This window comes from Temnothorax nylanderi, unplaced genomic scaffold, assembly GCF_030848795.1.
Source record: "Temnothorax nylanderi isolate EJ_2023f unplaced genomic scaffold, tnyl_v1.0 TNYL_tig0849_pilon, whole genome shotgun sequence".
Lineage (NCBI taxonomy): Eukaryota > Metazoa > Arthropoda > Insecta > Hymenoptera > Formicidae > Temnothorax > Temnothorax nylanderi.
In genome coordinates this window covers 4,394-29,306 of record NW_027249911.1, presented here as the reverse complement: position 1 = coordinate 29,306, position 24,913 = coordinate 4,394, and the positions used below count along the sequence as shown (strand labels likewise).

The 24,913-nt window shown below is 39.9% G+C and overlaps 1 protein-coding gene across 1 annotated transcript; it reads left to right on the top strand.

Moving 5' to 3' along the window:
• Positions 1 to 594: 594 nt before the first annotated feature.
• Positions 595 to 2,080, top strand: LOC139785628 (uncharacterized). Its single transcript, XM_071724799.1, has 4 exons — positions 595 to 1,053; positions 1,184 to 1,369; positions 1,586 to 1,882; positions 2,064 to 2,080. Exons 1-4 carry the CDS (start codon positions 825 to 827, stop codon positions 2,078 to 2,080), a joined length of 729 nt encoding a protein of 242 aa, XP_071580900.1. The 5' UTR covers positions 595 to 824.
• Positions 2,081 to 24,913: the final 22,833 nt, after the last annotated feature.

The window sequence follows — 24,913 nt, the reverse complement described above, 5'->3', positions numbered from 1 at the left end:
AAAATGCCTTTTTTTTACGAATTTTTTTTTAGAAAACTATTGAATATAGCAAGTTGAAATTATGTGTGCTGCTTAAGTAGCTTTTATTAAATAAGTACAAATTTTTTCAATGAGAAGGAGGGGAGGGGGACACGATGACGGCGGCACGCTGGCGATGAGGTACTTCCGGCTTGCGGAAGTACTGCTGCCGGAACAAGTGACATGAAACAAAAAAATGAAACATATTCTTACTCTATATAACACTGGGCATGGCATGAACCAAAATCAAGAAGAAAAAATAAAAAATGACAAAATGGCGAGACATTGAAATTTAGGTGTCGATTTTTTCAAAATAAAATTAATTTCAATGTCTCGCCATTTTGTCATTTTTTATTTTTTCTTCTTGATTTTGGTTCATGCCATGCCCAGTGTTATATAGAGTAAGAATATGTTTCATTTTTTTGTGTCATGTCACTTGTTCCAGCAGCAGTACTTCCGCAAGCCGGAAGTACCTCATCGCCAGCGTGCCGCCGTCATCGTGTCCCCCTCCCCTCCTTCTCATTAAAAAAATTTGTACTTATTTAATAAAAGCTACTTAAGCAGCACACATAATTTCAACTTGCTATATTCAATAGTTTTCTTTAAAAAAATTCGTTAAAAAAAGGCATTTTTTTGACCCAACAAGGTAGAAACCTCCCTTAAAGATTTATATTTTATTTTTGCAGGATGAAATACTACTAAACATATTTAAAAACTTAGATTTGACGACGCTATACCGCATAAAATATGTAGATGAACGCTTTAATAGTGTAATACAGGACCGTGAACTCTATGTGCGTTTGAACATGCGAAAAGTATCTCGCACAGATATGCATGATATGTTTTGTTATTTTACATCTAGATGTAAATATCTGCAACAGTTAGATCTTACACGAAGCAAGTTTGATGTCATGGAATTTATAAACTTTCTTGATAATTGCGGCAGGCGTTTAACGCACTTAAGATTAAGTCGCTGCAAATCTGTTGACAATCAAGCCCTACTTAAAATTTCAAAGATATGCAAAAATTTAAAAGGTATGTATACATGTATACCCAGATAGCAAAGCGTGTCTGAAAAAAATTGCGCAAACCTGTGATGCTGGCAACTTGCCGTACATTTGCTTCAATTGATTTCGAGTAATTTAATGTTTGAAGCAACACGCAGGCAACATTGGATACATGTATTGCCAGCAATTTGTCGGCAAGAGAGCAGCATCAAATTTACTTCGCGTTGCTAGCAATATGACAGCATTGTGTGATCCTATGAATTATTACAGCAACAGCTCGAATTTTGAATCAGACGATTTTAGACCGCTGCCTAAGTTGCCAACAAGTTGCCAACAAGTTGCTGGCAAGTTGCTATACAAAATTGTTATATCGTGAAGGCATCAACTTGCCGACAAATGCGGACTCAGTTGCCACAATTCTGATAGCAACACATACTATGTTGTCGGCAACATGCCAGCAACAATGCAAACACGTTGCTATCTGAGTACATATAGTATATATGATTGTCAAGATTTTTTTTACTGGTAAATCGCATATGACCGATACACATTTTTTTTAGAATTGGATCTAAATGATTGTGATTGCATAGACAATAAAGGATTTTCGTGTCTCAAAAATCTAAATGGTTTGGAATATTTAGACCTTTCTGGTACACGTATAAAAACTAAACGTCTTTGCAAAATACTGCGAAAGAATCAACGGATGCGTGAGTTACATTTACAGTCAACATATTACGAGTATGTAAAGCTAGATGCCGTTGCAATAGAGTTGAAAAATTCGTGTCCAGACTTCGAAGGAATAAATTTACTGAATACATGTGATCTTACGTCGCAGGGTGTAAACGCCCTCGCTGACTGTAAGAATTTACGAAAAGTGTATCTTAACTTGTAAGTGTGGACTTTTTAATTTTATTTTAAAATATTACCCTATTTTTTGTCGAAATTTGTGTGTTTGCTTTTCTTGCGAGCATCTTGAAAAGTTACATTAATTTTTTTGTGATTGAAGTACTATTAATAATTATATGATTTTTGTTACAGATTCAGATACTGAATGACTCAATCGCTGATAATAGCTTGGACAGATTACTTTCTTCCTGTCAACGCCTGGAAGTAATTTCTTTGTGCTTTATTGTCCTCACTGATCACAAGTTGGAATTACTAGCGCAGTGCAAAAATTTAAAAAAGTTATATCTTTCTCGAGTGAAACTTGATATACCTGATAAATATTCCGTTATTTTCGAAAAATGCTCTAAACTACAAGAGTTTTATCCCATAAGATGTAACGTTAGTGATTGTTTAACCAACAAATGGAAGGAAAGATATCCGCATGTTTCCGTTTACACATTCAACGAAGACTGATAATATGAATTGTTTTTGTTTACCATTATGTAATATACAGGGTGGACAAAATAAAGCGTAACTATCTCCAAAAATGTTGTTTCTAGAGAAAAATGTTTGAAACAAAAGTTGTTTGGTTTGAAGGGGGACACCTGGTTCCGATGCAAGTCATGGCATAGATTTCGTTTTTAAAAAATTTTAAAGGCGACTAATTTCTTAAATAAAACTTGATTTTTTACTTAAGATAAAAATTGTAGATCTCGTCGAGACTTTTTTAAAACGGTAATTATGCAAAGATATGGACCATCCTCCAATGACCTTGACCTTGACATATGTTGTCAAGGTCACCTTTCTGAGTGACCTACGACCTACAGAAGGTTTTAGCTGTTGGTCATTGTTTATTAACAAAAGAAGGTTTAAAAATGTAGCACTTATTTTGAGCATTGAAAGGCATAAACGACTAATATATGTATGTGAAAATAGTATTTATGAACGAAGGAAAGTCATTTAAAGCAGTGAATCCGTTAATATATTGAACAGTCTTTTTATTAAAGCAGAGAATAGTTGATATATATGTAAAAAAGTATGTATACAATTTTATATGTTAGAAAGCATGAATACAAAATATTCTCTGCTTTAACCATAATTGTATAATTATAATTGTAAATATTATTTGATTTATTGAATGCATGGGCGGCGGAGTCCCTCCCCTGCCCACACGTGAAATCTTGAACGTATCAAAGTCATATCGCAAGACTCAATGTTGATTAATTGTCTCTTTGCCATCTCGCGGCTTGAATCCCAGTCAAGATCATTGTGATTCACATTTTGACAGTTTGCGGTTAAGCTTGTTGTGATTTTAAAGACGAGTCCAGGGCACGTATTGTTTAAGTTTTTCTATGTACTATGGCTTTTTCTATATGCTATTATGGCTCTAAAGGCTTTCAACTGATTAAAGGCCCAGGCACATAGAAAAACTTAAGCAGTAAAACGTAAGCAATAAAGAAATCAACGCACATGTGGGCCAAAACGGCAATCTAGCTGGACAAAGGTAGTAATTTTGTTTTTATCTTTAAACAAATGTTCTCAAGTATTTTAAAATAGAAAGTATACATGTACAATGTACATCAGCTTAATTTGATAACATTTAATATACAGGGTGTTTCTTAAAGACCGTCTACTAGCTACATAGCGCTATTCTTTATAAAAAATTGAGTTCTGAGCTATTTCCTCATAGAGGAATATGAATTTTCGTATATGAACCTTTGATTGCGTATAAAGTTGGGTCTAATCAACCAAATTTAAAAGAATTATATATGAAATAGGGGTAGAAAAAACCAAAGAAAAGATTGTTTTTTGAGTTTTTGATGCCAATATGTTCAGAGTGTTCTAAAACGTCGAAAAATTACGTCAAAAAATTAAAAAAAATGTCCGTGCTTACGTGCGTGCGTGCGTGTACGGATTTGATGTCCGTGGTTGCTCTAACTTCCACAAATTTTGAGATATCGGGCTCAATTTTTTTTTTATGTAGAGTATCATTAAAGGAAGGTTGGTATTGAATTTGGCGATGATCGGTAAAGGAGTTCATTTTTTATAAAATTTTGAATTTTTTTAGAAATGTTTGTGGTTGCTCTAACTTCCGCAAATTTTGAGATATTAAATTATTTCTAATTCTATTATATTTTTCAGTCTTTTCTACCCTTATTTCATATATAATTCCTTAAGATTTGACCATATGTAGCCTGAACTCCAAAAGTCAATATCGATTTGACATTGCGTCAATTGTAAAACCCCACTTGTGCTACTAAGCTGACCCTTTTTCAATTCATAAAAAGGTTAAATTTAAAATTAAAAAAAGTGTGCAAATTAGAAACTTGCACATTGCTTTCTCATCATTATACAGATCGCTACCGTTGCTCCTATTTTATTTCGCTTATAAAGCTTCCTCTATGAGGAAGCCAAACTAATAAATACTAATAATTATGCATCAAATAAAATACAAGCTTTTTTTGTCGTAGTTCTTTAACAATTGCCGTATACATATCAGTGGTTTTCGGCTGGATCTTGACTTGTTCTTCACGTAATATTTTAATCTCATAATTATCAGCAAATTTCTCAGCCAGCAAGTCCATAAGTGGTTGAATATTACTTACCCCATCAACGAAGATGGGGGGAGGTTTAATTGGCTTTTCTTTGCCCTCTGTCCTTACTTCTCTAGCTTCTTCTCTTTCCCTATCATGTATGTCAAACCTATTAGATGTTGAGACAGGAACACTCAGCCAGTAGTCCTTTATCCTTGTTTGTTTTGTAGGTCTTGTTGATTCTGTGGGGTTATTCCTTAGCCTTTTCTTAGATGTAGTGTTCCAAGCCGGTTGCTGAGCACCAAGCTCTTAATGTGGAAAAATATTGATTATATAAATTCTTTTTAAAGCAGAAAACATATTTAAGTATTTAATACAATACTAATAAAATATACTTTAATTAATGTCGCAGTAACTGAAGCAATTAGGCGAAAAATCATAGATAAATTATTAAAATATTATAATGTAGTATTCAATAACATTATCCAATTACATACATAGAAATTAAAATAAAATAATATACATATAGATAGTTTATTTTATTATCAATACTCATAGCTTATTATTTTTTTTACGCATATTTAAACTTTACATATATATGTATATATTTTATATATATATATATATATATATATATATATATATATATATGTATATATTCGGTTTTAGAACGTCTTTCGACATTGTCCGATGCCTAGTTTTCGCTTCTAGGCTTTTTAGTAATTTTTTCGCGAGATAGGGAACTAGCCTATATATATCGTCGCAACCTCCAACCTGGGGGACCATTCTGGACCAACTGCTTAACGTCTCTTCGGAAAGACGGAGCCCAGTCTTCTCCGCACGAGAACTGTCTTTTCGTGCGCGAGAGGGTGCAGCTTTTTTCGGAAAATTAATTCCATGCTACATGGCTCTAGTGGCTATTATTATAAATTAATATAAAAATTAATTACTTTTTTATTAAATTTCGTTTTGAATAGCGTTAGAAATTTTGAGTTTTTGCAAGATCTTTTTATGGAAAAAGATTGAAGCTAATAGCGTGAAATTATTTTGATGATTAATAAAAATTGCGTCTTCAATTTTATTTGCAAATGCGATTAAATATAACAAACCTTCTGTGGCAATTAAATCTGCTATCAGAGCAACTTTCCTGCGCTTTACTTAGAAGTCAAAAATCACCAACTGCAAAAACACGACAATCGGATTCCGGTTTAGCTCCAGGAAGTGTCGGGAGATTTATTGTTACGCTATTGCGGCTACTGAGAGTGGCTGGAACGTGTTGAAGGACCAAATGCGTAAAGAGGAGATTTAAGCTAATAGCGTGAAATTATTTTGATGATTAATAAAAATTGCGTCTTTAATTTTATTTGCAAATGCGATTAAATATAACAAACCTTTTGTGGCAATTTAATCTGCTATCAGAGCAACTTAACGGAGCAACGTTTCCTGCGCTTTACTTAGCAGTCAAAAATCACCAACTGCAAAAACACGACAATCGGATTCTGGTTTAGCCCCGGGAAGTGTTGGGAGATTTATTGTTACGCCATTGCGGCTACAGAGAGTGGCTGGAACGTGTTGAAGGACCAAATACGTAAAGAGGATCAGCGGCTATACCCAGGAGATCTCCGTCCGGGGCCGCGCGACCTCTGATCTGAAGTTGTGACACATTTGTACGTGACGCGAACCGACAATAGCGGATGGTGGCTCAGTTAACGCGTGTCGTGCCTTCGCTACTCTAAATCAGAACTGATGCGCGAAAGCTGTCGGAAACGTTGCGCGCGTGTCTTGCAGTCTCAAGTCGAGATAGGACCTCATTTCCACTTCGATCACCTCCTCTATGTATAAATAACGCGAGCATTGTCTCGAAAGTGTTTAAAGCGCCCGAGAATGAAGGTGCAGTGACGCGTTTCGCGCGAGAGCCGCGAGATAAGAAGGAGAGATCTGATTTCGCTTCGCCGAAATTATACGGAATCGATAAAAGAAGACAATCCGTTTAAAACGAGCGCTGATTTATTCACAATTCACTCGCGTTCGCCCATTTTTTTTTCGAGAGAGAGATACCTCATCGTCACGTATATCTCCCGCCTTAACTTGCAAAACTTCACTTCAACTCCGCTCTATCTCCCACTCTCTCCCTCCATTATTCTCATTATGTCTTCAAGAACTTTTTGTCAGCAATACCGTGAAACTTATCGAATGCACCGTTTAATACCCTTAAGCGACTTAACTTGACAGTATGAAATAAATGCGCATCTCTTTTCGCAAATCTCTCCCCTCTCCTTAACTTTTTCCCAGAAGTCTATTTTATTTATATCTTCATTTCAAGTTCGGAAGTCAGATCAGCGACTGCAGGTTACGTGTTCACTTACACTGTTAAATATTATAAAGGGTGAAATTTAAACCAATACTTGAGTTAAATAACGTTTTGCTGTTTTTAACTACCATGCGTGTCGGAATTTATAATTTTAATACAAAACAGGATTATTTTAACTTTATTAGTTAAATTAAGTTTAGTTTAATTAACGAAAATTAATTTATATATTTAATACTTGACACTATCAACTTGTGCTCTTTATATTTTTGATCCTCATTTTGTAATCTCGTCAAGCATTCTAATATTTGCGTTACTTCCTTTTTCACATCTACCTTTTGAGAAGGCATTCTGAAGATGCAATAAACATTACTCCATTCTACTCGATTCTATTTCATTCGTTTTCACGTTACCTCTCGACACGATCGTACTCGCGATTTTATATCGCGCGGCTAATTTCCGACGTGATAACTCCTGAGTATCGGATGATATCCCTATCTAGATACGCTACTGAATTATCGCCCGGAATATTGGCATCAATACGAGAAACAAGCGTGCGAGTTTGCCGGCCGGCGCGTATTCGCAAAGCAGACAGAATATCGGCCGCGTAATTTCAATCTCCGCAATTTGCAGTTGCGCACGTACACGTGTGGGTGTGCGTCTATCTATACACACACGCGCGCGCGCGCGTGTGTATCGGTGTGGACGGCAGACGGCACAAACGAACCGGGCGGTGTGCGGTTTCATCCGCGTTTGCGTGGTCGGCGCGGAAAGAATTCGGTCGTGCAGTTTCGACCCCCCGGGGATGCGGCCGGCCAGTCGAGTCGGCCGGAGTTGCATGCATGCGTATACATGCGTATACATATACGTACACATAGGCATGTACTGTTCGCAACGTATGAAGTTTGCCAGTGCAATTTCCGCCCCGCTGCCGCGGCGCGGCAAAGAAATAAATGTCCCCTTCCGCGTCGCGCCGCGCCGGGAAGAAGCGACGGGCGACGGCGCGACACCGCAGCGAATTAGTCGTAACGAATGTTCCGCGACAAAATAGTCGGCCGCAAATCCTGCCGGTGAAACGGGGCCATTTTTTGCCCCGCGTAGAATCCGCCCCTTTGTTTAAGCAATTACAACTTTATTTAAAGCGCGGCTCCGCGACTGCCCGTTCTTTATCGCTAAGTTTCTCTGACAATAGTGTCGCCCGGCATCCTTATTGTTGGCGTTATTATTTGTGCCATGCGCTTCCATTATCCTAGCAGCCACGAGTATACCAGGATGGAGTCTTAGTTTTTTCGCGTTTCCTTCCATTTACGAATTTTCTAGCCGCACTCGGGGGCAGAATCCCGGAAGACTCGACGTCTACGAAACTCAGCGACGAACGTATTTTCCTAGACGTTAACGTTTATTGTATCGAAAAGTTCCTCGAGGTATGCAGTCCGTTTTAATGAATTGTAATTAGCAACAATCGATCGTCTCGCTTTAAAATACACAATAAATTACGTACTGGATGCATTTTAAAAATTCTAAACTTGTTCAGATTTGCGAGAGTGAATATCTTAACAAGTTGCCGTCATATACCCAGTGTTTGCTGGTGTCTAGATAAAATTATCTAGATGATCATCCAGATAAAGAAATGGAATCGTCTTTATCTTACCTAGATGAAAAAAATGCGAAGTATATTCATCTTCATCTTACAATAAGATAAATTTACGGATTTTTATCTTAGCTTCATCTCAGATTATTTTGAAATCATCTACGGAAGATATTGCACATGCCATATGCAATTCGGCCGTAGAGCCGAGAATCGATACGAATCTCGACGACCGCTTACGAACGCCCGGAGGTCATTCTTTACTTTGCAGCCGGTGCAACCGACACATTCGCAGGTGCGGAACGCCGCGCCGGTCGTGTATGTAGGACTATGGTGCACGTCCCAGAAGACCACTACCGGGTGGCCGACCAGGCTAATAATGACATAATGCGGTCGCTCGCGCAGAGGGTGCGCCGCCTATAGAGAGCCGAACGCTGTAATTAATATTAAGTATCCAAGTCCGAGATAGGTATTGCGTGTCCCTATACGTCTATAACGGGCCTTGGCGAATATGCGGATGTATGGGCGCTCCAGGGGCGCGGACAAATAAGACTGTAATGGCCCTTAACGAGATACGATCGGAACGTTCATGCGGGGGATGTTTCGGGGTGCGGAATGCACCTGACGTGCGCGCAACGAGAGCGTATGTGTGCATGTGACGGTCATCCGTGCAGCCGATTCGCGGATTATTCACGTACGTAATCTCGTATACGTATGTACGTATGTACGTATGCTGCACGTTTAACGGCCTGGTCACGCGCATGGATATTAATTCGGTTAAATCGCGGCGATAACCTAGGCAGCGATGGTACGTCGACATACTTTTATCGATTAATTGATAATGGCTCATATAATATACGAATGCGTTGACCTGTCTGCGAAGCGACAAAGACGGTCGTCGGAAATCCATAATTAATTAGCGCGCCACATTGAAAGGCTGCCCGTTTGTTGGTCGTATCTGATATCATTTATAAGCATGATAATTATAATTAATACTGGCATCAGATTGGATCGTTGCATATAAAATGTTTTCGAAAGTGTCAGAGTGTTTCGCTTTTGCAAAATAAATTGAACATATAAAATTCTATATATAATAAATAAAATTGGCTAATAATCGAATATTACATATTTTAATCACGTTAAAATAATTCCGCTGTAAACGCGTGCTTCAATTCTCGCAAAATGTTTTTGCAGTTTTTCGAATTGTAATAAATATGTAGCGCAAACGGTTGCAAAATTCAACTCTCCGCTACTCGTAATTAATACCATTATTTCGCGAAATCATATACAATGAAATAAATTGCGGAAGGCTGTTACGGCGGGACGTACCATTGAAAATAATCAAAATAAATCTTAAGCCCCGGCATAATCGTTATTTTAATACTACTCTTTGCGCTCGAGGGATGAAGCTCTCTTTCCGTCGCGCGCTCACATACATAGGCAGACACTCGCGTGGTCGCATTATTGAGCACTTCGACACGAGCGAAGAAAGCTCATCCGTGTCGACGGGTGCTTTTAGAAAACCATTAAACAGGCGTCGGCCTCGTGGCACTGGGCTTTTTCGCAGTGATTTCACATGATTAAATCAACGAGCTGAAAAACACCACCGAAGAAACGTTTCATATTAGCATAAAAGTTAGATTGAGAAAGACTCGAGTAATATGAAAATTTAAAATCACTGCGTGGACTATATTCGAGATATTAGCAATAATTACAAAATTGTTGGTTAGATTAGATTAGGGTTAGGTCAGGTTAGGTTAATTTATTTAGCATTTGCTAAAATTACATTAAAATATTATTTCTCGCGAATAATTGTATACCTTAAACAAGAATATATATTTTCGCTGCTGACGTTAAACGGTCGAGTTGCCAGACGCAATGCTTGGGTTGAACAAAGAAAAATTCCGGCGAAATGGTCCTGCGGATATTTATTCAAGTCGCGTTGCTCGGTCGTGCCGGTCCGTACTCTCGGTTCGTCGCCGAGGTGTGAGATAAAAATATATGACATTAACGCACGCCACGTCCCCGTCAACTTTTAGCATTATTCTAACGGGTTCCGCGGGTCGTCCTCTTCGTCGTCGTTCCCTCGCATTACGCAGTTATCATGTACAACATCGTCAGGAATCGCGCGAATGTGCAGCATTTGCTAAAATTGCGCGCGCGCGCGCGCGCAAGCAGCAACATTTACACACAGCAGCTTTTACACGTGGTGAATCACGCGGTCGTGGATGGTCGCGCTGGGGTATGCACGTGTGCACTGCACGTGCGGCTGCTGGTGACTATGTGGTTCACAGGGGAAATCCCTTACGACGTGCCTTCATTTTATTTTTCGAGGTAAACGCTCGCCCGCGGATTTACCGCGTAAACCCGAGTACGTTTTCTTCTCTCTCTTCGCGCGCACGACGCGGTCCTTTGTTCGTCCCCGTATTATTCGTCGTGAAGAACTGAACGCGTGCGAAGGAATTCGGTAAAAGGAGAACGCGGTACGTTACGAAACTATTTATGGTCATATTTGTATCCAAAATAAATATATCGTAAAAATAAATATGCCGCAAAAATATAAATATTCGTAATTTACTATTATAATGTGAAATGCAGTGTGTATTATATTATAAGATTCTTGGGGGGTGACGATAAGAAATTTGAATTGTAGAAAGGGTACAGTTAAATAGTTTACTACAACAAAATATATCATTACATCTATCTATAAATTATTAATTTTGCGTATAGAATCCAAATAGAAAGTGTGAACGATAGAAAATAAAATTATTTCAGAAAATTCTGTAGTTGAATGAAAAAAATGTGTCTTCTATCTGATTACGCCTCTTCAATATACACAGTTTTTAAGTTCTTGACGCAACGGCTATTAAATGACCGAAGCTGCCGAACGAACTCGCGATAAACTGATCTCGCACTTACATCCGGCGCATCGGATGCATTTGTCGGCGCAATGTATGCGAGAATTGAGTGCGGCAGGCACTCGTCGTCCGAGGCGGCAGCGACGGTGAGCTTTTGCCACCCCTTTTCTACTTTATTTGCTTGCACTGCTTCGCAGCCACGGCGCCCGCGCCGCACCGAGGCGGCAGCGACGGCGGCGGAGGTGACGGAGGCGGGAATGCGGGGTGATATTTTTCACAGAGAGCCCGGTGTGCCTTCAACTGTTATTTCAACGAAAATTCGCCAACGGCTCGCCATTGTCCCCGGTTAGTGCGGCGCTTTTGCCCCGGCTCCCACATATTGTGCGACAATTTTTTTCTCCCCGTCCTCCCCGACACACCGGGCTACGCGTCGCTGCCAACGTATACGAATATGTACGTCACGATTTTTATGCTTTTGGCCCCGGCCAACCAACGGCGGATATACTTAAGGTCCGGCCGGTTGACTTGCGATCGATGAACGAAGAGCGAAAAAAAAGAAAGAAAGAAAAAAAATACAGTTACGCGGCGCGGCACCCGAAGGACCATCGCCACGAGATTCCGCCGAGAAGCTGACTACCGGCGAAGTGAATTTTTGTTTCCCTGCTCTTTTTAGCGATTACGCCGAGTGGAGTGGAGTGGAACTCTGCACACCGGAATGCAGTTACTCGCGAAAATCGGGTTTATCGGAAGTCGTTGGACCTTGCTTTGCGCGCGCGCGACTTGTGCTCCCGCGAGGCCTGCATTACAAGGAACGAGAAGTAACGCGGAAGGGAAGAAGCTAAAGTGCTTAAACTTCACCGAAACTACAGATTTCGATAAAGTACATCCAATACGTTTATTGTTATTTGACAAATAAAAGCGGGGAATGTGAACTTGTCCAACTTAAATCAATTTCTGATTTCGAACGATATATGTGCAATGTGGTAAATCAAATAAAATTTCATAAAAGTAAGGAACCTATCGTGGATTATTGCTTGCTGTTTATAAAACAAAAGATAAAATACGAATATAAAAAATCGATGTTCACGCGCGCAATTAATGTTTTCGAAACTTCCTATGTGTGACACATCGTAAGGCGCTTTGTGAAAGGAACGAAGAAATGTACACAGGCTTAAATAGTAACTTGAAAGTTTAACTTTAACATTTATTGACGTCTTTAAACTGCAGACAATGAAGTTTGCTCATGGGCAGTGCACACACAAACACACAGAAAAATTAAATATTAAGTTATTTTAAAACCAAATTCCCATGTTTAACTTTGTATTTAACTTACCGCGACCTAATTAACTAGAAAACTAGCCTCGAGTTGAAGGGATTCACGTGTCTTAAAGTTCTGTGAACGGACACACTTGACTGCCCTTCTGAGAAGACATCAAAAAGTTCTTGATAGGATATTACAATAATTCCAATTCGCAATTGACAATAATTTGTCTTTCATCAATTTCTTGTGTATATTTACTTTGTTATCTAAACTCTGTCTTAAAACATTTATTTAATTATTTAATCACGTTATAAAATCACGTTCATTATAATACGTATAATTACCTAGGAGGGGAAAAATAAGATCTCGCCTTGCAAAAATTAAGTGCACCCAGAAAAAAATTGTACATCGTCCTAAATTAATTTTTTTATTGTATTAAGACGAACGTCGGCGGGAACGGAAACGAAAGAGGGAGTCGCCTTTTCTTAATTTGTATACGCCTAGGCATATCGAGGTCGGGTGGAAAATATTTTTTTCCCCTAGAAGTAAGCTTGGGAGAAGCAGGAGCAGAAGCCGTTACGAGAACCATCTTCTTAAAGAGATTAGAGCAAAATTAAATTTTTCATCGCGTCGACCTCCCTTTAATGATGATAACCGAAAAGACGAGGATTGCTGTGCGTTGGGCGAATCCTACATTTGCATTTTATAATCTTCGAAACAGCGACATTGCGCGCGAAATGTTTTTTCGTTTACTTTTTTATCTCTCGCTGCAAAAACTGTAAAAATTTCTTGTCAAAAACTAGAGTGGTTACATTTCAGTATTGACATCCGACGCACTCCTCTTGCCAATTTCGGTATGGACACGGTACTGAAAATCAGATACAAGCGCAATATTTAACAAAAATGTTAAAACATGCTTTTGTACATACTTGGGCTCTAAGAATACAAATAGATATTGAAACCTTTTTTACGTGGTTTATTTTAAAGCAAATTTTATTTTAACAGAATTTAATAGAATCAAAATTTATCAAAACTTTTACTGAAAACAATCATTTATTTTTTCAGCAACTTGCTGTATATACGATTTGGTGCACAGTGCTAGGAAGCACGAAAATAATATTAAAATTTTTCGTATTTGCATAAAGCGCATTCAACGCACGTTGAAAATATTTGTTGTTTTTATAAAATCCTATGGCAACGTTTGTTATATAAATACTACCTGTAAATAACAGTCTCGCAATGAGCGAGATTTAACATTGAATCGCGATATCTATCCAAAGATGCAATTCAAGAAGACCCTTTTCGCCTTGTGGGAATTTTCTCGGCAACCGAATTACTATTTTGCTCTTCGACGTCCTTCCTCGGCATCCTTCGCCTTTATTCCGCGAAAATCAAGTATTACTTGTCAGCCCCGCGGCGACGATGTCGTCTTTGATGATAGATATTGCGTTTCCCGCGTGCACGAATGGATGCCATCTTGAATTACAGCCGACCACCATGGAATTGAAATGAAAGATTTTTTTCTGATTCTTTCGCGGTTACTAAAATATATCACGTAGGTATTTGGAACAAAATAACGCTCGTAGTGATTTAGAATTTGTCAAGAAATTTAAAACAAATAAGCAATCTTTTAACACTGGAAATGTTTTATTTTGTTTTTTTATTAAAACGAGTAATAAACTTTCGCATATAAAACTTATTTTAATTGTTTTACCATGAACATATTTGTTCAACTAATAAAGGTCTTTTAATGGATTTTTCAAGAAATTTATATAAATTTCCGTCTTTTCTAAAATTAATAACACAATATTCCCGAATAATATTATTTGAAATAAACTTCCACTGCGAGAGGATAAATATATTCATGGTTAAAATAATAAATTTCGTTGAGACATATATATATTTAATAGCGATATATCAACGTGATATAATTTATAGCGAAATCATTTAGCCAGACACGAAGATAACGCACGCGCGCGTATATCGAAAACAATTTTATCACGCAGTCTATCGCCAAATGCGGTATGTATCAGTATTAATTTTGCGTTAATTTACGATAATATAAATTTCAATTAAGCATGCCTTATGTGCCGGCACGCCCACGGGGCTGCGCGGGCGCCTCGTCACAATCCCTGCAGCGCGATTTCACAATGCGGTTCGTCAGAAATCCATCGCAACAACCGCACGGCACAATTAAATCCAGTTACGTATATGCCCCCGTATCATGGCATGCGTAAAGTAACGCAATAAACGCAATAAACGCGTAATTTCCAAACGCGTATTAATCAAACGCAATTCCGTGCGCGCATACGCGCGGATTATCAAATGCCGTTAACGTAAACAAGGGCGTTATAGTGCGAAATACCGCGAAACAAACGTAGTGCACCTCTCCCGGAGAGGAACATACTAATCGTGACTCGCAGTCGCGGGCTAATTTTTCATCCGTATGCGAATCGATGGTGCGCGGGCTGTCACGTGCCGGAAAACCGGCTAAAATAAATCCCGCGATCTCGAACGGAACGCACGGTTACACCGATTGCAGTAACGACGATGACGATGACGACTCGTGGTATCGACAAATGCGTTTGACAAAGCTCTCGTTCTTGTTTTTTTTTTTGTACCCCAGCTCGCCGGGACTCTCCGCGAAACGCGGGTCGGCACGAATGGAATACATTTGCCGAGAACAATGGCGAGTTTTCCGCCGGCAACAAAGGCGCGGGCCGGCCTGCAATTACTTGCTGATAGACGCGCGCGATAAATATTCGAATCGAACAGCGGGATCGTTGGTTGAATGGCGCGAAAGCCGATGTAGCAAATGCAGGTTGCCGGAAATGGATGTGATTAATCCATCGATCCCGTTAGCAGCTGGTTGTTGCCTCTCCCCCCTGCCCCCTTTTTTGGTCAAATTATTACTTTTCTTTCAATTTTGTAACGATCTGTCAAAAATAAAATTTTGTTTCCCGAAGGATATTCACGAAGGGTATTCGCGCAATTATCGAATGTATTTGAATAAAACGAAATTTTATCCTTTTACGCTGGTTAAATATTTTACATCATTCAATATTAACGTAGCTTCTCTTTATCGATTGTATAAAACCGTTGTCATACCTTGTTGAAGTTTTCCAATATTAGCTAACAAAGAACGGCGAAAGAATCGTAGAAGATAGATGGAACATTGTGCTCGCCGCGCGCGCGAGCGTGTACAATTTACCGCCTTTAAATACTTATTAATAGCGGAGTAAAAATCGATATTTATATCGACACGGAGTTAGTATCGCCTGGGACCGTTGAATTTTAGAAAAAAAGGGGGGGAGATACCTACTCGAGGCTTTTACAAGGAGATTAAACGTGGTTGTAAATTACATGGGTTATTTTATTTCTACGATGTAAGGCTGCCTCTATCGGATGATTAATCATTTTGCGAGAGTAACCAGAGAGAAACCCGAGCGCAATTTATCCACAACGACGTAATTGATAGTTGGTAATCGATAGCCATGAGCGAGACGTTGATAACAATTTCCCGAAGCAGCTAACAGAGTTGTCGTCACAGATGAACAGTTCTTTTTAAACAACGTAAGGGGAAATGAAGAGTACTACGCGAAAACTTATTTTCTTATACGCGACATATATAATCTATATCTCGACCGTAAGTTTGAAAAGAAATGAAAGAGACGAAACTTGGAATTAACCAGGAAGAGTAAGAATAGATACGTGACCGAATTTCAAAATATGACGAAGAAATTTAAGGTAAATGCCTGGACACGTATCTATGTCTGGACATTTTCATCATTTTAATCCTTAAGGGGTAACGCCACTCTAGCGCCCCCTAATTTTGACAATTTTTTATGGGAATATAGTGAATGGAATACAAAATCTGTTTAAAGGCCTTTATTGCACATACTTCAAAGTGTGTTCAGAATTTTTTTCAATTTTTTTTTACAAAATGGCGGCGCCAGAGCTCAGCAAAGGAAGCCGGAAGTGTTCTGCGGCCGGAAAGATTTCTCCTCCAATTTTTGACCTGAAACAAAAAACCAAAATTTTTTTAGTTTTATATAAGATTAGCTCAGGAAGTACATACGGAAATTAAAAAATATCATTTTTTGTAAAAATGGTGCACGTTTTAACAAAACGTTAAACACCAACGTTGGTGCACCATTTTTACAAAAAATGATATTTTTTAATTTCCGTATGTACTTCCCGAGCTAATCTTATATAAAACTAAAAAATTTTTGGTTTTTTGTTCCAGGTCAAAAATTGGAGGAGAAATCTTTCCGGCCGCAGAACACTTCCGGCTTCCTTTGCTGAGCTCTGGCGCCGCCATTTTGTAAAAAAAAATTGAAAAAAATTCTGAACACACTTTAAAGTATGTGCAATAAAGGCCTTTAAACAGATTTTGTATTCCATTCACTATATTCCCATAAAAAATTGTCAAAATTAGGGGGCGCTAGAGTGGCGTTACCCCTTAAATAAGTTATAACGCGAATTAAAATCAAAGAATCAAAGGTAAAAATATTTATCTTGTATTATATTTTTATCTTTGATTTTAATTCGCGTTATACTTATTTAAAAACTAAAGTGATCCATAAAGATGTCCAGACATAGGTTTTAAATGTCCCGACATTGGTACATTCACCTCAAGATTTTTTTTAAATGTATTTTTGCACGACACGCTATTCGTAAATATAATTGTGGCAACAAGAGGATAAATTATATAAACAATTGCAAATACAAGTGAAGAATATTTTAAACTATAATTTCACGAAATTAAGTCTGCATATCTTTCTCTCTCCTCAGATCGGATCGGAATAAAAGTATGCAGATTAAAGCACGTATTACATTCGACGCGGGCAAGCTCGAAGTCATCCGAATTCCAAGCGACGAAATTTATACGTTTCTACGAAGGGCACTCGAACAATTCGGGAACGCTTTCTCGACGAGCGCATCGAAATGGAGCGGAACGAAGAGACGCTCGTCCGTCGTCCCGATAAGCCGCTTTTCCTCGTGCCGCGATTTTATTATCGGCTCACGGAGTTCCTCTCTCACGACTCAGGAAATGTTGCAGACTCCATGAAACGATCGGCAAAGGGAGTCAGATTTCTATCCTACTTCGGTCGTATACTACCTATAAATGTTTAACGTCTCTCTCTCTCTCTCTCTCTCTCTCTCTCTCTCTCTCTCTCCTCTCTCTCTCTCTCTCTCTCTCTCTCTCTCTCTCTCTCTCTCTCTCTCTCTTCGACGTCGTCGATGGAATCGGTGAGCATCTTTCGCGGCTACCGTCTTGCGAAGGAACATTTATTGCTCCGCTGCACTTTCCCCGAGACTGCAACGAAATGACGGAAGACACTAGGAAGCTTATTGTTAGTGGAGTTCTCTCTGCTTTAGAAGGAGCCGCGATATTTATTTATCTTTGATACACCTTCTAGCTGTTTATACGAATTACTGTTATTACAAGTTAAAAGCAGAGACTCAAGATATATCCAACTTGACCGAATTTGGCTCACATTTTTAACATTGGAGAAATGACAAATTGTTTACTCATCCGATCTGCACTGATATGAGAAAACTAAATGTTTTGTTCGCAAAATAAAATATTTTACAATAATATAGAAAATATTTCCTATTCTCTTCTATCTCTTGCAGAGAAAGTTAGGAATTTATTTACAATTTCTAAACAATTGTGGTTTTTGCGCGCATCAAACTTCGATCATGAGCAATAAGAAGAAAATTTCATTCTCAATAGACTTATCATATCTACTTCTCAACAGAACATAGAGTGAGAAATTTTGTGGATTTGCGAAACTTTGTAACACGTTATATAGAGCTTCTGCTATGCCCTTTCGCGCAACACGTGTCTACGAAACGTCACACGCAAACGTTACGGTGGGTATGTCGGTTAGCACGGCGATCTCTCGCACTTTCGACGAAAACACAACCAATAAACAGCGCAGCCGCTTGCATATGCATATCGGACGCGGAATCCTCCAGCGACCGTCCACGCTTGTTTGGTCCATCGGACAGCCGGCTGCTGGTCGGAACAACGGATACTTCTAGAACAGGCACACAAGGCACGATGGACATCCGATGGGGTTCGGACCGATATACATATAGATACTCGTGCATTAAGCTTTAGATTACGTGACTCATCACGCAGAGTGGGGCTTAATGCTGGCGCTTGTTAATTACATGCAGTCTATTCCGCCCGCTTTCACCTCCTCCGCCTCCTCCTCCTACTTCTCCACCTAGCTCCCATTTCACCCCTTTCCCGCGACGCTCCACTATCCTTCATCCTCGGCGATCCTGACGTCTGCGGAATAACCGGCAGAAACGTCGGGCATGAGGTGCGCGAGATAAGCTTCGCGCGAGATAAACCACGACGAGAGAGCGACGTAAAATGTGAGTTAGGTTCCGTTTGCGGACTTTTTGGAAGGATTTTCGGGGGCAAGCGAGGGCAAGTCCCCGCTCTTCTCACGTTGGAAAAACGCCGCGCGCGCTTATTTGCCAGCGGAATTATTTATCAAGAGGGAGAGTACCATATATTGCTCTCTAAATCTCATAGAGTGATTGCGATGGTCACTCCAAAAGAGAGAGTTGTCTCTAATTTCAGTAAAGGTAGGAGTGATGCAAGCTTGCTCTAAAGTTATAGTGAGTCACTAAAGATCGACTCTAACAGAGTGAAATTTTCCACTTATAATTGTAGAGTGATATAATTCATGGACACTGATCTACTGCACTCGAAAAGGGTGCCCATTCACTAAAATGGAGTGCGATTTTACTCCAACTTATAGAGCGCAATTTTACACTTGTATTTCACTCGTTTTGAGTGTAATATTTCACTCTTCGACTTTTAGAGAGTGTACGAAAGGACTTTTAAAGTGTTTCCATTTCCGTCGCATTTATATTTACGCCGAATGCGAATGCAATAAAAAAATAAACTGCGTATTATCGCGCAAAGTGCACGTTGTTTTCAGATCTCACAGGCAAGGACGGAAAGCTATATGCATGAGAAAATCTATGCACGAACGGATACGCCATGCAGGCAGCGGTACTGCCGTTACATTATGCGACATGTACTTCGTTAAAATGCTCCTAAAGAATCGCATACGCGTGTCTCACCGTCAGCTCTTGTTATTTCCATAAAATGTAGTCGCCCTGCCATTTCGTCCCGCTCGTCATCCGGTAGCTCTCGCTACCTTCAACCTTCTGTCCCCGTATAGCGCTGCCATCCCTCATGCTTGTCACTCGCGGAATAAACCGGGAAGAGTAGGGAAACGCCACCGGAAATTATCATCCGCGTCAAGCCGCTATATTCAAATGACCGTGTCTCTGCATCGCGTCTCTTTCACGAAGACCGAATATACATATATACGGAATGAAAAAGAGGCATCGAGCGAAACGGAAATGGAGATACTTATATTTGCCATTAATTCCCGATTAAGCTGCACCGCCACGGATTTAGTCGAAATATCTTACTATTTTTATTATTTAAAATATTTGAGTTAAACTTTCATGACTGTTGTATAACTGTCGGGTTCGGTGGTAGCGGCGGCAGCGGTCTAACCCAGTTTTTCGAGAACTTAAGTAATTAATCTTAAAGTCGGGAAAATTAAACTTGGACTAATTTGCGAGCTCTTGAAAAAGTAAGGGTTTATGTTGCACCAAATATTTCTACTGTACCCGAGTGTATATATTACTCCATTTTTAGCTCTCAAGAGAGATTTGTGTGACATTTTAATAACATCCAACTCTCGTGCGCTCCACCTCCGGCTATAATCAACCTGTGTGTTCTCTGGTTTAGTCAGACTTCATGTGGCTCATAATAGTCACAAATAAACCATGGAAAACACAATCTGGGCGCACAGATGGGAAAATATTGAAAAATGGAAAATCATCGAATTTTCAACGAGAGAAACCGCGACGCATTCTAGGACGACGCATTTTTGCCGTGTAAAAACGCGAAACGGTGGGATCATGTCGTTTCGTGCCTTGGAATACGCACGCATATACGGATAGCTTGCTCTAAAAACTAGGACGAACGTGATTGGCTTTTTTCCTGAATTTATTGTGCGTTCTCGTTGCCTCATACGCGGTTTTGATGAACCCACTTCGGTTTACGTGCCTCCGAGGAATCCGGTGAAAATAAAGAACCGCACAAACCTCGCTCTGGCCAAACAAGTTATTTTTAACGTGGATTTCAGGATCTCTCTGTTCGCGTTATATTAAAGTTTACGAGACAGAAGAATAAATCGCGAGCAAGGTCAAAAGTTAATAGGGTCATATAAAATTGATGAAAAATGTTGCGAACTAAAAAATAATAAAATATTCCTTATACGGTCGTACAAAATCGCGAAAAATATTAAAAACAGAAATTAAAATACATGGATCGAAGGGACTTTTCATATCTGTAAAAAAACAGATGTAATATGAAGATTATCTGCAACCGAGGTAAATTAGCGAAGATGTAGCTATCATTAAATCTTTATCCTAAGTTGTCGTACGAATCCTTATCGTAAGAATTAACGGAAGCAAGTTTTTGCAGATTATCAGATCTATATAATTTCTCCAAATGGGAATTTTGCATAATTCCAATGAGAAACCCATCCAAGAGATTATACTCCGAATCTGTGTGGAGTAATGTGACACGATTTACGTGAAAGAACTGATTGTGAGATTTTTCGAGTATACGACACTCGCATTTGAAGTGATCACTCAGCATTGCATGAGATACACTTTTTTCATCAGCAGCAGAAAGACACAGATATAATTGTCGTAAAAAGCGAAGTTTCTGAATTTGTTTCACTCGAGGTATTAACAAAAATTTTGCAAGCAGAAATCAGAAGTAAGGTCGCGTTTACAGATATCGTGCACAAGAAGACTCGAGCGAGCAAATTTCCAGGCAATGTTCTTCTTTTCTCTTCTTTTTTCCATGCACCACTTGAGCGCGAAGCGAGGCGTTATGTGCGCCGGGTTACGCGCGCTGTAAAATAATGCATACGGAGCGGGGGCGTTAAAAAAAAGAGAGGGAGGGAGAGAGAGAGAGAGAGAGAGAGAGAGAGAGAGAGAGAAGAGAGAGAGAGAGAGAGAGAGAGAGAGAGAGAGAGAGAGGAGAGAGAGAGAGAGAGAGAGAGAGAGAGAGAGAGATTGGACGCGCCAGGGCACGCCAGGGTTTACTGTCGCTGCACCCGCCGTACGTGACCTTTTCCTTCATCCGTGACGCAAGGTACGAACGCGGTATTTCACGGTAACAGTGGTGATAAATCGCAAAACGTGATCATTCGCGCGTCCTCCGCGCGCCGCTAACGGGTCTATCGACCTTCGCGTCCGCGTCGGCGGGATCGCATCGCCGGAATCCCGGCAATGCCATCGACGATGAAGTCCTTCGAGCTCGCACTTAATTCAGCTTAATGCAGCGCTCTCGAGGGTGAAGCGCTGTTCGCCGGGTGGAAAGCGGACTGGCTTCATCCTCCGTCCGTTCCGGAATCTTTCCGAGTTGTTGCACGATCTCCGTGAAACAGAAGGATATCTTCATGAGTGACGTAGATGCGGCGCGGCGAATAGTTTTGCAACTGGACGACCTCGATGTAATCGTTTGCAACAATTTTATTCCGAAAACACGAAGCGATTCGCAATTAGACATTTTATATTGATCTAGTATACTAGATTGCGAAGATTGCCTTATTGTTAGAATAGTAGAATAATTTTTATTGGAAATGACGTGAAGATAACAATTTTATTATTAAATATTATGGAAAATTGAAAGATGGACTCATAATATTAATGACATTTAACTTAGAAGTCGGAATAATTATCAACGTTGTATTTAATGACATAACTTTGCTGCTAGCAAAACGTTCTCCTGAGCTGATTTCGTCATGTACGCATGAAAGAATAACGTTTCACTATCATGGAGAACCGCACGAATCGATGGGAACTTCAAAGAGAACTCACGGGAGGAGACCAATGCCCTACGTTTTGCTATAATTAGTGTAAACGATAAAATATTACAAAGTGATCTCGCCAGTAGCTCATTAGCCCTCATTTGGAGAGTCTATTGGAGTTCCCCAATGACAGTCTCCTACATCAAAAGCGACCGTTCCTGAGGGATTACGTTGTTGAATTCACAAAACCTTCATATGCCATCAAACGTTACCTACTAACGTTGAAGACGTATAACGTAACGTTATATTAACTATTGAATAACAAAAAATAATTAACGGTAATTTAAGGGATGCTTATTAGCATCAAAAAGTTAATTGAATATTATAGATTTAAATACGTTGAATTTGACCGAAGATGGCATATCTCTATTTACTTACAAAAATCGGTCAAAGTTCTTATTTATTAACAAAAAATTAATCACTTGAAATATATAAAAATAGTACTAATTTTTTACAACACTTTAGTCAATACAGTTAATATTGGATACAACAGACATAAATGAAAAAAAGTAAAGTTGTTTGAGATTTGATGTACCAATTTACCAGTTTTATCTTTCAATAAATAAAAAACTTGCAGAATCGAATAAACTCCAGCAGATGAATATCGCTTCGAATTGAAACTTTCATCATCGAGCGTTCTTAATCACGACTCGGCAACTTCCCGCACAATGAGGAAATTAAGAGCAAGCGTGAAAAGGCGCGAGACGCGAATTGCGGGGATATTTACGTAATACATTTGCGATCGTTTGCCTATTGAAACGTCGGGTGGCTTGAAAAGTTTCAGTTGGAAGACGCGAGATAGAGAGAGGGAGGGAGAGTCCCACACCGTACGTTCCCCTTTTCAGACTCGATGACTTCGCGGAGCGCGCGCGGAGAGCTTGCAAACTTTGTCTTCATGCTCCCATTAGACGGCGCGGGATAAATCACCCCCCATTTCTATTGTACCCGGTTTGCGAGGATATATCTCGTCTATTGCGGCCGGTATACGTGAGCGGAGTTAGGATCGCGGCCGGGCGATAACCGGTCGTTACTCGACATAATGTATGACTGTGGTTTTGTAAAAATCCGTAAAGCATGAAATTATGATAAAGGCACTCTCCGGACGGCCTGGCGTTCTCCCCCCCCCCCCTCGCCCTCTTATTCTCGCGGTGGGAATAGAAAGGAGGTGAAAGAAAAAAAAAAGAAAAAACAAAGCGCCGCGCCGGGCCGGATTAGAGAAAGAGCGTATAATAAATTTCCGGAAATTCCACCGACCCGCGGAAATTCAATTTCGAGATAATTAACTGAGATAACTTACGGTCTCTATATAAGCGGGACATCGGCGAAGTACATTGATATATACGTTACGCGCTTTTATCGGACGCGCTCCGGCTACGTAAGGACAGGGGAAAAACGAAGAGCCGGTGTCACACGCCCGCAAGGCGAAATTAATTAAAAGCGTCCGCTTTTGGGCGCTTTTTTTTCACCTCGGTGCTCGCTCGGGCGGTCGCGAGCAATTAGCATAAGCATTTGAAATTCATCGCGGGAGAGCTTGGCTTGTGCCATGCGACTTTATCCGCCCGCGATCTCGCGACGTTATCTCGGTGACGAATTAGTCAATACCAATTGTATTGCGCGCCTCTTCCTCGAGATCAGTATGTAGTGCTTCTACTATGCACCGATGTCGCCACAATCTTTTCAGTTCAAGTTTTTCGTTCCGGTCCGTGTCTCTAGCGTTCCCTAGCTCATTCTTCTTCTTTGTGCCGATCACGTCACACGGTCTATGCAGAAATTGCACGAAAATGGGAAAAAGAAAACACAGACATCGCTCGTCGGACGACGAGAATCGTGAAAGGAAGTTACAGAAGCGGGTAGAATGGTTGGAAGAACAAATTCTACAACAGAGAGAAAACGAGCGCTGTAAGTATACAAAGGTTAAGTCTAAAAAAAAAAAAGGCGGCCTCGCTCGTACTTTCAGACGGCCATGACGGTACGCATATCGTTGTGCCAAGGAAAAGGGAATGGTTTTGTTGGTCCAACCAATAAACCAAAAAATATGTGTCATCGATGTTCAACATCGTATGGCACATAATCCCGCACTTAATTCCGGACGTATCAACATCATATGATACATAACCTCGTACCGGATTCCATACATATCGTAAGTAATTTCGTACGTGGCTCATCTCGTAAGCGTCCAACGATTGCTGAGAAATAAACGCCAGACGAGAAAGGACAATACATCGCTTCACGCTCCGGTACAACCGACTCGTGACAGCAAATAACCCTCACGGGTGTATATATATATATATAAGAGATAAATAAATAAAGAGGCTATGCTAGTTTCCTTGTTTTTAAATATTTTATCCCCTTCTTTTTACCGTAACAGGTAATGAAAGACACGTTTCACGAAGGCTGACACCAAGCAGATCGCGTAGGTCGATCGCACAGGAGAGACTACTACGACTATGATCGTTACGATTCAAAGGGACGTTATGGACGTCAGTACCGTGGCAGTTACAGTAGCGAACAGGAGGATC